Raw genomic sequence first — 15,188 nt, 5'->3', positions numbered from 1 at the left:
TAATATACCCTTTGGTAACTATATTTCACACTAATGTTAATTTGGTACATGAGTTTAACATTATTTGTGATAAAAAATAATAATAAATATTTATGCATTTGTCCAATTAAACAAATTCGATAAAAAATAATAATAAAGATTCGACAAAAAAACTCGTGTAATGGTTCGATGGTTAGAGATGACCAGATTCGAGTCGTGTTTGATGATCGGGTTTTGTCTTATAATTTACCGAAAAAATATTATGTTTACGTTGATGATTAGAAACATGTGGCTGTTGCTGAAAAGAAAGATACGACTTCTGAAAGCCCTGATGTTGAGATTCATCTGTCCAAGGAGGTTGCTAGAAAATCCACTTCTCATATGCGTGAAGAACGACTTTAAACTCTTATTCAAGTTGCGATTCAACAAGGTAACCCAATTCCCATTTTGTTCAAGAAACTGTTGTTGATATGGCTACCCAGCAAACATACAATCCTTCATATTTTACTGATGAACTCATTACCAATATCACTGAACTTGATCCTAATCTTGTTGGTGATACAACCGTTGTTGGTTCTGAGGGACCCAACATCATTACCGGTGGTTATGAAAATTTGGAGATAGGAGCGACCACTGGTATAGGTACAAAAGTTGACACTGCCCCTGTTACTGCTCAAGTGAACGGCAAAAGACTCGCTCTATTGCTACCAAGGAGATTGAAGGGCTCCACAAATGTGCAAAAAGCAAAGCCAAAGAACCACTGTTTCCTTCAGCCCCCAAATGAAAAAAAGATCTGGTGCAGCCTCAAGCTCGTCTGAAATTGAATCTAATGAGAATGTACCTCTCAAGAAACTGTATCTCGGTGGAATGGCTCGTACTAAATGTCCTTCTTACTTCCAAAGAAAGAAACTAGAAATTGAAAAGAGTCGGTGCTCCGACAATGTTAAAGGAAGCTACTGACAACTTGAGAAAGGCTACCAAGGCAGTTGTTGAAAAAGAGATACCAAACTTTTCTCACCTAAACATTGATGAAATAAGTTTTGTTGATGGTGGATTTGATGTCATTCTTGAAAAGAATGATATTTTTGGCTTAGTTTTGTGAAACCATATGTGTATGAGGTGGTTTTGGAATTCTATGAAAATCTCTTGAAGTGATACAAGGATCCCCAAAAGCAAGCTTTACAACGAGGCTTATGTCGGGGAGATGGTGCAAGTTTTGCCTAGCACAAATTTGAAAACTGCAACATCTATTGAGAATGACATAGAGTTGGATGAGTTGTTTGATGCTATGGCCAACCCCATCACTAATGGAGTTCTCCCCACTTGGCCTCAAAAAGTGAAGTTGCAGGCTTCTCAATACTTGTTGCTTTGTTTTCCATAACTCGCAACTGGGTTCCTAATAGCAAGAGGAATACAATCACAAGAGAATGGCTACAATCCTAAGGAGGATTGTTGAAGTTATTCCACTTGGTTTGGGGGAGGCTATCTACTAGGAGATTCACCGACACGCTGAAAATTGTGCACCCTAGGCTTTGCTTTTAACTTTTCCCCCTTTGATTTTTCAAAATTTTTTTAATCAAAATCCAAATATTTTCAATGTTATTTAAAAATATGAAAAGATGCCTGTAGAGCTTAAATTCTCTTACAAATGGCTGGAAGGAAAGCATGCTAAAGCCAATTCAGCCACGGTTCCATTCGAGGATATTGAAGCTAAAGAAGGAATGCTTGAACCATTTGGCGCTGGCCATGGCACTACGAGTACCTTAGCTGCGTTTGATCAAAGAATGATACAACACGTGGATGCTAATATTGCCAGTCATTGCACAACTAAAAGCCCAAATCAAGATAGCCCGGAACAGTAAGGATCATGCTCCAAACTTAAACAATGACATTCTGGCTAAGCAAAACCAGTATCAGTTTGGTAATTTTTTTTTTTTTTACAATTTAGAGAAAAAAATAGCAAGCACTCGCCGTACATAGTGAAGGATAAGTTTCATCAACATAACAAAGACTTTAGCCTCAGCATTAATAAAACACTATGACACGTTGACAATTGACTTTATCACAACTCAAGCACGACATATCTAAAGTGATTACAAGCATTTATTATGATAAAAAAATTAACCCTAAATGATATAAAATGAAAAAACAAAAATCAATAAAAAAATCGAGTATTTGAACACTAAACGAGAATAGTGTTATTTTAAACCTCATTTAACAATATGCTAGTTCTGTTATTATTTGAGATGAATTTACATTGAGAAATATTTATATGTTTATGACTCATTTGTCTTTCAACTTGTTGTATTTTATATTTTGTTTATAATTAAGTATGATTGATTAAGGAGAGATTGTTTAGGAGGAGCATTTGATGATATAATGTATATATTTTCATGTTTATGATTTTGTTCAAAGAATTCCAAATGGGAAAATTGTTGAGGTAGTTATAATAATGTAATTTTTTTCTGTATAATCATAATTGTCTTTAGTCATTTTATATTTAAAATTAATCTTATTGGACCGATGTAACATTTAGATAAAAACTTTCAATTATAATAATTTTAGAGTTCAAATTTAATTAAATATTTAAAGAAAAATTTATCGTCACTTTTTTAATCACTTATTTATAATAATTTGATTCATACTAAATTGCAATATATAATGAATTATATATAAATTTTAATAAATGAAAATAATTTAAATTTAAATTTAAAAGAGCTAATTTAATTTATTTTATATGGTATATATTAAAAGTAAAATTCAGTCTAATTATTATAGTTTATCCTGTATGAAGTAATCATTATTATTATTAAAAAAATATTGTACGAAATAATAACATCACATTATTTATATATATTTTAATAATTTGATACTACATCAATAATTTTATTTTAAATTTTAATATTTTTATCTGAAAAAATTAAATTTAAATAACTTTAAAATTAAAATAAAACTACTTATGTAACATCAAATTATGAAATAACCACCACTCACATCAAATTTATAGTAAACGATGGAAAAGATGGAAAAAAATATATTAAAAAAAGCACTAGATGACAATGAAAATCATTGGTGCTGTCTGTCATTTGGATTAACATAAGATAAAAGAGTAGAGTTTGGGACTTAGATGATCAAAATTGCAGAATCTATCTGCAAAAAAATTAGCAGCAGTTTATGCCCATGCTAGAAAACTGACTGGACAAGGCAGAGCCGCCACCACCCAATTCCCTATTCTGGGTCTTAGGCTTTACCATTGGAGGTGTCCATTTGCTAAAACCAAGCGCACCACCTCTTGGTTTAGGTTCCCCATTTACTTTGCCAAAACCACCGTTAACATTAGGAGTGGCAGAGAGCCACTTGGAGTGCATGTAGGTAGTGGTCCTCCATGGTGGTACATGCAACCCTGCCTCTCTAAACGACTGTTTGGCAGCCGAGCAAACCACTGATATAATCTCCCTCAGCTTTTCTTCACTTCCTATAAAGATGGATGGCAGAGCATCTGTCAACTCCTTGTAGGTTGGTGAAGGCCTTGCAAGTTCAAATTGGGACTTGAAATCTATGTCTACTATCAACCTCACCATCTCACCATTTTCATTCTCCATCACTATGTCAACATATTCATAATCACCTGTTCATATAATTTAGAAGCAGAAATCAAAAACTATATTTATGTATTCTTATATAAACCAGAAATGGATAGAGAGACATACCAGCAGGACATCCTGAGGACGTAACCCAACATGTTTGACATAAAGAAGCATTAAATCCATTCATTTTGAGCCTCATGGCAAGCCACTTCTTCAAACCACTAGACTTTTGGATAGCCCTTTTGCTTCTAATATGCTTCAACACAATCTCAAGAACCTTTCTCTCAGTATCTGTTCTACACCTAAGAATCTCCTGTAAAAATGTCCCAACACATAAATCAAAACCTAGAGATTAACCAAAACATTGGGAAATATGTAGATATGTACCTGTAAAGTAGAAAGTTGAGCAAGATGGTTAGAAGATTGAAGGTGGTATGAAGGAACTATGGGTGAAGATGGTTCTGATTCTATGAAGTCTTGAACCATTTGAACCAGTTCTTCTTCTTGCAAGCTTCCCATAATATTTCTAATGTGTTTTAGATGAAACTATGTGTGTGTTATATAGCGGTGGTGATTACAAGTTTATGATGATAGATGAAGTCATTATTAACTTACCAGGCAGCTGTTAGCCTTTAACACAGTGTACAAATATTTGGAAGTTAATGAAGAGATAAAAGGGGCTAAATGGGAAATGGGAAATATGCCTACTGTTTTGCTTGCACACAGAATGAGAAATTGAAAACGACAGTTTGGTTGCTTCCAGAATATACAAAAGCTTTGCTTGAAAATGTTTCCGTTCTTTCATGTAGTGGGGGGACGTTCTTAGATCACTGAAATTTACCTTTTCAACCTTCAAGACTTTGAAAAGCGTGACAACCCCGTTATGCCTGCACCGTATGGGTAAGATTAAGAAATTCAAATTTTAACTACTACAATTCAAAATCTAAATATCAAATCAATATATTTAATTTAGATGATGTAAATGTGATGATTCAGTTTTAACTTTATTGTTCTAAATATTGTTGTAGAATATAAATTTTAGTGCGTTGAATAACATTATTTTTTATTTATGAGTTGAAGAAAAATTATAAAAATAATTTTAGATATTTTCTGAAAAATAGCAAATTGCGGGTTTTGTCGCATATTGGCCATTCAAAATTCCCCCCATCCCTTCCTCTAGTGTCAAGTAAGGGCCAAATAAATTCCTGTAAAAAAATTTTTGTAGTATATTTGATTTTTTTTTAGGGACATTAAATAAGTGAGGAGTGTATGATTGTAATAATTAGAGGTTAATATTTGATCGGAATGAGTGAAAAAATTTTGAGTTAATCGAGTTTATTAGTCCTATTTTATTATCCTAACTCAATTTGAAACTTTTTGAATCGAATGAAAATTTTGAATTAAATTAAAAAATTAAATTGGTCAAATAAAAATATTATTACAATATAACGAATTCAATGTTAAAGCAAATAAATTGGAAACCATATGTATTTAAAAAATTCAAAGTAAAAAAAAGATACTTGAGTATGATAAATTTGAATCATTAATTAGGTCCAAACTTATTATTTTAGAAAATTTTAACTTTTAATTTCTTTTTAGAATTTTTATAATTTTTTAAAATATAAATCTTGAAATTTTTATAAATATTTTGAATTTTGAAAGTTATTTTGATTTTTTTAATTTTTGTGGAGAAAGACCAATTTACTTATTTTCAAAATTGATAAATACCAAAATGATATTTACACCAATCTGTTATTCGAATTATTCGAATTGTGAAATTCAACTCGACTTGAACTCGAAACTTGAATCGAGTTATTAGAGTTGACTCGAATAATTCGAGTAACTCAAAATTTAAAATTTTTTTTAATTTTTTCTGATCGAATCAAATTTTGTTCTCCTTAATAAGAATAAAGGTGAATTATTTTTTAAGAGATATGTAATAAATATATTATTTTGTAATTTTTTTTAATTTTTGAAACTGACTAATCAGAAATTTATGGGAGCACCGCCCTGTTAGAAATTGAATGTGTGCTTTCATGTCACACAACACAAGCATCCAAAGTTGTATGTACTTTTATGAATAAATTAATTTTAATCTTAAGAGAGATAAAAATTTATCAAAATTTGAATTTAATAATAAGTTATTTAATAAGTAAATTTAAAATTGTAATATGTGTAAATGATAATATTAATTATAAAATGATAAATGTATATTTTAATTAATAATAGTATAAAATAGTAGATGTATAGATTCATTGTATTTAAATTAAAAATACATTTAATTTATTCATATTTTTTATAGAAAAATATTTTCACATATTCATTTGCTGACTTTTGGCGACTAAGTGCACACATTAGAATCACCACCATTTAGTTGCAAAATATTAGTACTACTATAAAATCTTAGTTTTAGTATTGTATTAGAATCACCACCATTCATATCGATAATATATAAATAACTTCAAGCTATAAGCTCTCTCTCGTGAATTTCTTTAAAGGAAGAAACTCGAAAAGCTTATGAAAATATTGAGTATGGGAGTGTTCTCTAGATAAAATGGGATTAAAAATCATCATCGTTCATATCAATAATATATAAATAACTTTAAACTATAAGTTATCTCTCATAAATTTCCTTAAAAGGGAAGAAACTCTAAAGAGCTTATGAAAATAGTGGGTATGCAAGTGTTCTCCAGCTAATATGGGATTAAAATTATTTTTTAAAGGATTAAAATTAACTTTTAATTAAGATACTGAAGAATTAAGATATATGAGTATTCTCTAGTTAATTTGGGATTCTAAATAACTTTTTTAAAGAGACTAGTAAAAGGTAAGTTATGAGAGTATTTTCTAGTCAATGTGAGATTAGAATTAAATTTCTAATGAAAATAGTGAAGAAATTGTCACTTATTTATAAGGTAAGTGTGAGATATGAGCAGTCAAAAAAAAAAAAAAAGTGTGAGATATGAGAGTGCTCTCTAGTCAATGTTGGATTAAAATTAACATTTTAATTTAATGAAAATAGTGAAGAAGTTAGCTATATGAGTATTCTCTAGTCAACATGGAATTAAAAGTAATTTTTAATGAAAATAGTGAAGAGGTGAGCTACAAGAGTATTTTTGGTTAATATGAGATTAAAATTAACTTTTAACAAAAATAGTGAAGAAATTATCACTTATTTATAAGGTAAATGTGATATATAAGAGTATTCTCTAACTAATATCGGATTAAAATGAATTTTTAAAGAAAATAGTGAAGAAATTATCATTTATTTATGAGGTAAGACGAGCATAAAAGTGTTCTCTAGCGTAAGACCTTGTAATATATATAAGTATATATTTATCTATACCCTTCCTACCACATCAACTATTGTTTCTATCCAATAATATATTACCATGTAAGAATATTTTTACACATTACTAAAATATTTTCCAACTCACTCAGGGTCCTTTTGGTAAATTTCTCTTCCAAACATCTATCATATAACATTTGTTCGATAGTATTACAATACAAATTCATTACTACTTCACGTAACTATTATGATGATACTTTTATCTTTTCATATTTTTATATTATTTTTAAATAAAATAATTATAAATTTAAAAATCGAATAGATATTCAATAATATTAAAATAAAAATTCATTATCACTCCACCATAAAAATTCATTGCAAGAAAATCCAGTATATTTTTTACATATTAATTCTAGCTTGGATGGTAAGGCCCAATCTAGCTTGGGCTGACGAGTGTTTCAACAATGGAGCCCATCGGTTCATAGAAGGAGAAGCTATGCTACTGCTAGGGTTTCATTTCGGCTGATGCAGTATATAGCATAAAATTTTTCTTTTCCCTCTCCTACACTCTGTTACTGCTACCATAGTGCGATTGGGAGGACGAAACCAACAAAGAAAAGCGGACAGTGAGGAGCAACAGCAGCAACAATGGTGAAGTTCCTGAAGCCAAACAAGGCGGTGGTTGTCCTTCAGGGTCGCTACGCCGGTCGTAAGGCGGTGATCGTCAAATCCTTCGACGAAGGAACCCGCGACCGCCCTTACGGTCACTGTTTGGTTGCAGGGATTAAGAAATACCCAAGCAAAGTTATCCGAAAGGACTCTTCCAAGAAAACGGCCAAGAAATCCCGCGTGAAATGCTTCCTCAAGCTCGTCAATTACCAGCACGTGATGCCGACGCGTTACACCTTGGATGTGGACTTGAAGGATGTGGTCACCGTCGACTCCCTCCAAAGCAAGGACAAGAAAGTCTCTGCTTGTAAGGCTACCAAGCAGAAGCTCGAGGAGAGGTTTAAGACTGGGAAAAACAGGTGGTTTTTCACAAAGTTAAGGTTTTGAGATCTGGGTTTCTGTTATTTTGGATTGATTTTGAGATTTTATTTAGTGTTTTGAGCATTTGTTTTATCATCACATATTACTGCTAGTTTTGAGCATCATTTTATGATAAATTTGAGCTTTGCTTTATGATAAAAGTTGCAAATTGAGGGGATGTGGTTTTTAAAAAAACATGAAGCTTTAGGCAAATGGTTAAGAAAAAAAAAACCTAGTTTTAAAAAAAGATGAGCCTTGCTTGTTGATAGCGGTAGCCATTGCTAGTGGTTTATTGTAAAATATGAGTGTTTTGACCATTGTTATGTAATGACAAAGCTGAGTTTATAGGTAATGGCTTATTTTTAGAGAACCCAAATGGACTTTCACATGTTATTCTAGCTGCAATATTTGGATATTGGTCTGATACCCAAATTCAAGTATGTCAGCTATTCTAACATATACTAATTTAAAACAGGTTGGTGAGGTTTCAGGTAGGTTTTATGCATATGAATATGAATTTTACGTGTGGTTTTACGGGAGAATATAGCTACCCCTCCTGCAAACATACTGCAAACATATATTATCATGCGAACTCATTTGGGATTCGGACTTATAATAACAAGAATTATAACAGTGAAAATGTCGTTGGCAATGTAGATTTTAGTTATTTTTTCAATTAAAAAATTAATTGGGATTAATAAAGATAATTTACACTAGATATGCAAGTTCATTGTGAAAAGTGATTTAGGCGTAAAACGATTAGATTTTCTTATTTCTTCCTTGGAAAAGATTTAACTTGAGCACAGACTGCCATAATTTTGTATAAAATTAAATCATTCCCAGCTGAAAGCAGCATTGTATAAGTGATAGAAATATCCCTATCTCATGTCATATTACATGGGATTAATGGGATTAAACCAAATTGTGGGTTGGATTAGGTTGGGTTTTGGCTATTTTAGGTTCGATTTTAGATTCGGATTCGGTTCGACTTGAAAAATAAGTCTAAAATTTTATCCAAGCTTGACTTAGATTTAAAGTACTAATCTTTGATAATTTAGTCTAAAATAAATTTTAAAAAATATAATACATTAAATACACTAAAAGCATTAAAATAAATATAAATGACAATAAAACAGTAGCGAAACAACTAATTCAGGCCGGATTAAACCAAATTGTGGGTTGGATTAGGTTGGGTTTTGGCTATTTTAGGTTCGATTTTAGATTCGGATTCGGTTCGACTTGAAAAATAAGTCTAAAATTTTATCCAAGCTTGACTTAGATTTAAAGTACTAATCTTTGATAATTTAGTCTAAAATAAATTTTAAAAAATATAATACATTAAATACACTAAAAGCATTAAAATAAATATAAATGACAATAAAACAGTAGCGAAACAACTAATTCAAGCCGGATTGGGCCAAAAAAATCTTACTTGAGGTTTAGCTCGTTTAGAAAATGAATCTTATTTTTTGGTTAAGCCCATTTTCTGGGTTTAAATTTTTATCTAAACTCTCTCATTTTTTAAACAAATCTTTGAATTTGAACGAATAATCGGACCCATTATCGTTTTTACGTGAGATTAGGAATAAGTTAATTGTAGGCATCTTTTTTTTGTTCAATGTAATTGTAGGCTTGCTTGCACAACATATGGTAATTTTGCCCATAAATTGCTTCAAGGATAATACATATGGTGATTCAAATACCTATTTTCGTATTTTTTCTTTCTTTCTATAGATTTTATTTTATTTTAGAATTTATGATTCAAGTAATGAATTATTTCTCAGCCAAACAAGCAATAAAAATGACTCCTTTATCTCAAATACAAAAACACCAAAAAGGCTTTCAATCCACCAACACAAGAAAACAACGACAATAGACGCAAATCCAAAACACAATCCCTATGACACTAGACAGCTCTGAAGCTCCTGCACATGCTAAGAGGTTCAAGATAAACACATTCTATCTTAAAATGACTTCATACATATTCCAACTCTCTTTTTCTTTGTTGCGGCTTCTTTTATTTTGAGTGTTATACTAAGTCCTGCTGTTGAAAAAATGATTATAAAAATCATAGATCATATATATGAGATGCATGCATGCATACCTTGTAGGATAGACAAATTTTCTAGTAGGGATCAGGAAGCGGATGATAGATGCTTCCTCCATGTGGTGATGCTGGCACTTTCTTGTTTAGAGGAGGCGATGCCAATGGTGATGGAGATGGAGATGGCGATGGTGATGCTGGTCTTTCTGGTACCCAAGAGCGTGATGGGTGAGCATGCCCACGCCGTAAAGCAGCAGCACTGGTCTCTGGTAGAAATGCAACAGAAATTATTAGGAGAAATATAATAGCATTAGTGTTGGTGGTGAACACTCTCATTCCCTTCTTGTTTTCCATTATAATAATATCTAGATTGGTTACTTATGAAACTCCTCAGCCATAGATATGCCTATTTATAAACTCTTCAACTGAGGTCTTAACTCAATTCTTACGTTAGGTTACAAAGTAGTATTTTAACTCAGCGTATAGGCCACTCTCAGATTCTTTGAATGCTTCAAATTTTCATGCAGGTGACTGCTGTTGCAGTTCACATTCAAGTGAATACAAAAGGGTAAGTTCCTTCCATCCAATTTCCATGAGAATTGGTTGACTTGACCTACCTCACTAATTGGTCTTATATGTTTAAATATGACTTGACTTCATTGGGTGAATTACACGCTGATTTTTAATAAAAAATATCAGAGTTGGCCTTTTTTTCGAAATTTACCGGAATAGGGAGATTTTAGATAGAGTGTGTGAAAATTCGTCAATGAATTTTTTAGGGGGCTGGATAAAATTCTGGATCCCAAACTCTCCCATTGTCAACCCTCCTCAAAATTACCTCTCACACCGAAATTGGTCAGATATCCCAAGGTTCTCGGGCAGGGGTGAAGCCAGTGGGTGGCATGGGCCCCGGCCCCTTAAAATGTAAAATTACTATTTAGGTCCTTAATTTTTTAAAAAAATTTTAAATTAGTAAAGGTAAAACTGCACTTTGGCCCCCCTAAAATTATAAAAATTCGATTTAATTCTTTACAAATTATAAATATATGAACTATAAAAAATTAAAATTTCATCCAGCGCCCCTAAAAAATTGTTCTGGCTTCACCCCTGTTCTCGGGATAATATTTTCAAAAATATGCACGTTTTTTAGCATATTTACTTGTTTCTCTAGGGGTGAGCAAAACTCGATTTGATTCGAAAAAATCGAAAAAAATTAAATTTTGATTTATTTGAGTTTTGAGTTAGAATCGAGTTGAATTTTACAATTGAATGTGTAAATACCCTTTTGGTCCTTGTCAATTTTAAAATAAACAAATTAGTCTCTCTCAACAAAAATTTAAAAAAATTAAAATAGTAATTTTAAAACTCCAAAATTTATATTTTAACAAATATAAAATTATAAAAAATTCCTAAAGAATATATAAAAAATAAAAATTAAAAAATCTAAAAAAAACCTAAAACAAAAACCCTAAAACCCTAAACAAAAATCTTAAAAACCCTAAATCAATCGAGGAGAGAAAATAAGGAAAACACATCCAGTTGAAATATTTTCGTGCAAAATCCATTGAAAATGCGTCCAACTGAATATATTTTCACACCCAAATTTCAAAAAATTTAACCTAATTCAACCATTTTGATTAAAATCCGCATATATGAGTATTTCACCTGACTTCATTAGCTGACTAATTTTATTTACCAAATGCCGACCACAGCGTCCATCATGCAACCCATTTAACCTCTTCATTCACCTTCCATTAATTACAGAATCATGGAGCACTGCATTTTTTTTTTATCAAATTGCCATGAAAGAATCAATTTTTTTCTTTGGGCCTTCAAAAATTTATGTCATGTATACATATTATTCTTTAAATAATAAAATGAGTCATTTAAACAAGTTAAATCGAGTCATGCTATAACTTAACTCAATTTTACTCATGATCAGTTATAATCTGGTGATCCCATGTGATTTTGTATTGAATTTAGTCTATGATAATTGATTTATATGCAACAATGGATAACACTATTAAACATGGAAATCCAGTATGTGCAACAAATCCAGTTTAGTAAGAATTTTTTGGTCCGAGTCCCTAAATTTTTTCACTGTTGTTTGTTGCTGTCTGTTGTCATTTTACTATTATATTGTTATTATATATTGTTATTGTTTGGATATTATATAACTTTTGTTTTATTATAAATTTTACTATTATTTTAAAAGCATTTTCTTGTTAACTTACAATTATCTTAGTGGTATTTAAGTTATAATCCATTTTCTGGGTTTAAATTTTTGTCTAAATTCTCTTACTTTTTAAACAAATCTTTAAGAGTTTGGACGAATAAACGGACCCATTATCATTTATTAGAAATAAGTTAATTGTAGGCAATTTTTTTTTTGTTCAATGTAATTGTAGGCTTGCTTGCACAACATATGGTAATTTTGCCCATAAATTGCTTCAAGGATAATACATATGGTGATTCAAATACCTATTTTCTTATTTTTTCTTTCTTTCTATAGATTTTATTTTATTTTAGAATTTATGATTCAAGTAATGAATTATTTCTCAGCCAAACAAGCAATAAAAACGACTCCTTTATTTCAAATACAAAAACACCAAAAAGGCTTTCAATCCACCAACACAGGAAAACAATGACAATATACAGACGCAAATCCAAAACACAATCCCTATGACACTAGACAGCTCTGAAGCTCCTGCACATGCTAAGAGGTTCAAGATAAACACATACTATCTTAAAATGACTTCATACATATTCCAACTCTCCCTTTCTTTGTTGTGGCTTCTTTTATTTTGAGTGTTATATTAAGTCCTGCAGTTGAAAAAAAGATTATAAAGATCATAGATCATATATATGAGATGCATGCATGCATGCATGCATGCATAACTTGTAGGATAGACAAATTTTCTAGTAGGGATCAGGAAGCGGATGATAGATGCCTCCTCCATGTGGTGATGCTGCCATTTTCTTGTTTAGAGGAGGCGGTGCCAATGGTGATGGAGTTGGAGATGGCGATGGTGATGCTGGTCTTTCTCGTACCCGAGAGCGTGATGGGTGAGCATGCCCACGCCATAAACCAGCAGCGCTGGTCTCTGGTAGAAATGCAACAGAAATTATTAGGAGAAATATAATAGCATTAATATTGGTGGTGAGCACTCTCATTCCCTTCTTGTTTTCCATTATAATAATATCTAAATTGGTTACTTATGAAACTCCTCAGCCATAGATATGCCTATTTATAAACTCTTCAACTGAGGTCTTAACTCAATTCTTACGTTAGGTTACAAAGTAGTATTTTAACTCAGCGTATAGGCCACTCTCAGATTCTTTGAATGCTTCAAATTTTCATGCAGGTGACTGCTGTTGCAGTTCACATTCAAGTGAATACAAAAGGGTAAGTTCCTTCCATCCAATTTCCATGAGAATTGGTTGACTTGACCTACCTCACTAATTGGTCTTATATGTTTAAATATGACTTGACTTCATTGGGTGAATTACACGCTGATTTTTAATAAAAAATATCAGAGTAGGCCCCTTTTTTTTTCGAAATTTACCGGAATAAGGAGATTTTAGATAGAGTGTGCGAAAATCCGTCAATGAATTTTTTAGGGGGCTAGATAAAATTCTGGGTCCCAAACTCTCCCATTGTCAACCCCCTCAAAATTACCTTTCACACCAAAATTGGTCGATATCCTGAGGTTCTCGGGATAATATTTTCATAAATATGCACATTTTTTTTAGCATATTTACTTGTTTCTTTAGGGGTGAGCAAAACTCTATTTGATTCGAAAGATCCAAAAAAAATTAAATCTCAATTTGTTTGAGTTTCGAGTTTAAATCGAGTTGAATTTTACAATTCGAATAACATATTAGTGTAAATAACCTTTTGATCCTTGTCAATTTTGAAAATGAATAGATTAATTCTCTCACAACAAAAAATTTTAAAAATAAAATAGTAATTTTAAAAATTTCAAAATTTATTCTTTTAAAAAATAAAAATTATAAAAAATCCTATGAATATATAAAAATTAAAAATTAAAAAATCTAAAAAAAAAACCTAAAACAAAAACCCTAAACAAAAATCTTAAAAATCCTAAATCGATCAAGGAGAGAAAATAGGAAACACATCCAGTTAAAAGTATTTTCATGCAAAATTCACTGAAAACGCATCCAACTGGATATGTTTTCACACCCTCTTTTCAAAATCGACCTATTCCGATAAATTTCAAAAAACTACCCTAATTCAACCATTTTGATTAAAATCGGCATATATGAGTATTTCACCTGACTTCATTAGCTGACTAATTTTATTTACCAAACGCCGACCACAGTGTCCATCATGCAACCCATTTAACCTCTTTATTCACCTTCCATTAATTACAGAATCATGGAGCCCTGCCATTTTTTTTATCACATTGCCATGAAAGAATCAATTTTTTTCTTTGTGCCTTCAAAAATTTATGTCATGTATACATATTATTCTTTAAATAATAAAATGAGTCATTTAAACAAGTTAGATCGAGTCATGCTATAACTTAACTCAATTTTACTTATGATCAGTTATAATCTGGTGATTCCATGTGATTTTGTGTTGGATTTAGTCTGTGATAATTGATTTATATGCAACAATGGGTAACACTATTAAACATGGAAATCCAGTATGTGCAACAAATCCAATTTAGTAAGAATTTTTTGGTCCGAGTCACTAAATTTTTTCACTGTTGTTTGCTGATGTCTGTTGTCATTTTATTATTATATTGTTATTATATGTTGTTATTGTTTGGATATTATATAACTTTTGTTTTATTATTAATTTTACTACTATTTTAAAAGCATTTGCTTGTTAAGTTACAACTATCTTAGTATTATTTAAATATAAAGACTTTTTTAAATGTATTTTTATTTTGTTGGGGAATATTTATTCTAATGTTTTTAGTGTATTTAATGTATTATATTTTTTAAATATATTTTATATAAAAAATTAATACGAATGAACCAATCTTAAATTTAGCATTTTTTATCTGAACCAAATTTAAATAAAATTTTAAACTCATTTTTAAGCCCAACCTAAAAAATAGCTTAAAATTTTGCACTAACCCAACTTAACCCATCATCATGATTTGGTGGAACTTGAGTGTAGAAATGAAAAAGAAAAAGAAGAAGAAGAAGAGAGTTATCAATATTGGACTTCCATTTTCTGAATTGGGGCATGGACAATGTCAATCTGGAATATGCTATTTTGGGCCTT

At 30.9% G+C, this 15,188-nt stretch overlaps 2 protein-coding genes across 2 annotated transcripts; one reads left to right on the top strand and one right to left on the bottom strand.

Moving 5' to 3' along the window:
- Positions 1–2,979: 2,979 nt before the first annotated feature.
- Positions 2,980–4,143, bottom strand: LOC108459478 (uncharacterized). Its single transcript, XM_017758851.2, has 3 exons — positions 3,954–4,143; positions 3,690–3,879; positions 2,980–3,607 (listed from the first exon to the last, which is right to left on the bottom strand). Exons 1-3 carry the CDS (start codon positions 4,083–4,085, stop codon positions 3,141–3,143), a joined length of 789 nt encoding a protein of 262 aa, XP_017614340.1. The 5' UTR covers positions 4,086–4,143; the 3' UTR covers positions 2,980–3,140.
- A 3,202-nt stretch (positions 4,144–7,345) lies between these two features.
- Positions 7,346–8,045, top strand: LOC108459348 (60S ribosomal protein L27-3-like). The gene has a single exon (XM_017758707.2). The coding sequence runs from the start codon at positions 7,504–7,506 to the stop codon at positions 7,909–7,911; it is 408 nt and encodes a 135-aa protein (XP_017614196.1). The 5' UTR covers positions 7,346–7,503; the 3' UTR covers positions 7,912–8,045.
- Positions 8,046–15,188: the final 7,143 nt, after the last annotated feature.

This window comes from Gossypium arboreum, chromosome 4, assembly GCF_025698485.1.
Source record: "Gossypium arboreum isolate Shixiya-1 chromosome 4, ASM2569848v2, whole genome shotgun sequence".
Lineage (NCBI taxonomy): Eukaryota > Viridiplantae > Streptophyta > Magnoliopsida > Malvales > Malvaceae > Gossypium > Gossypium arboreum.
Note: the sequence above shows the minus strand (reverse complement) of the source record. Positions and strands in the feature narration are given on the sequence as shown.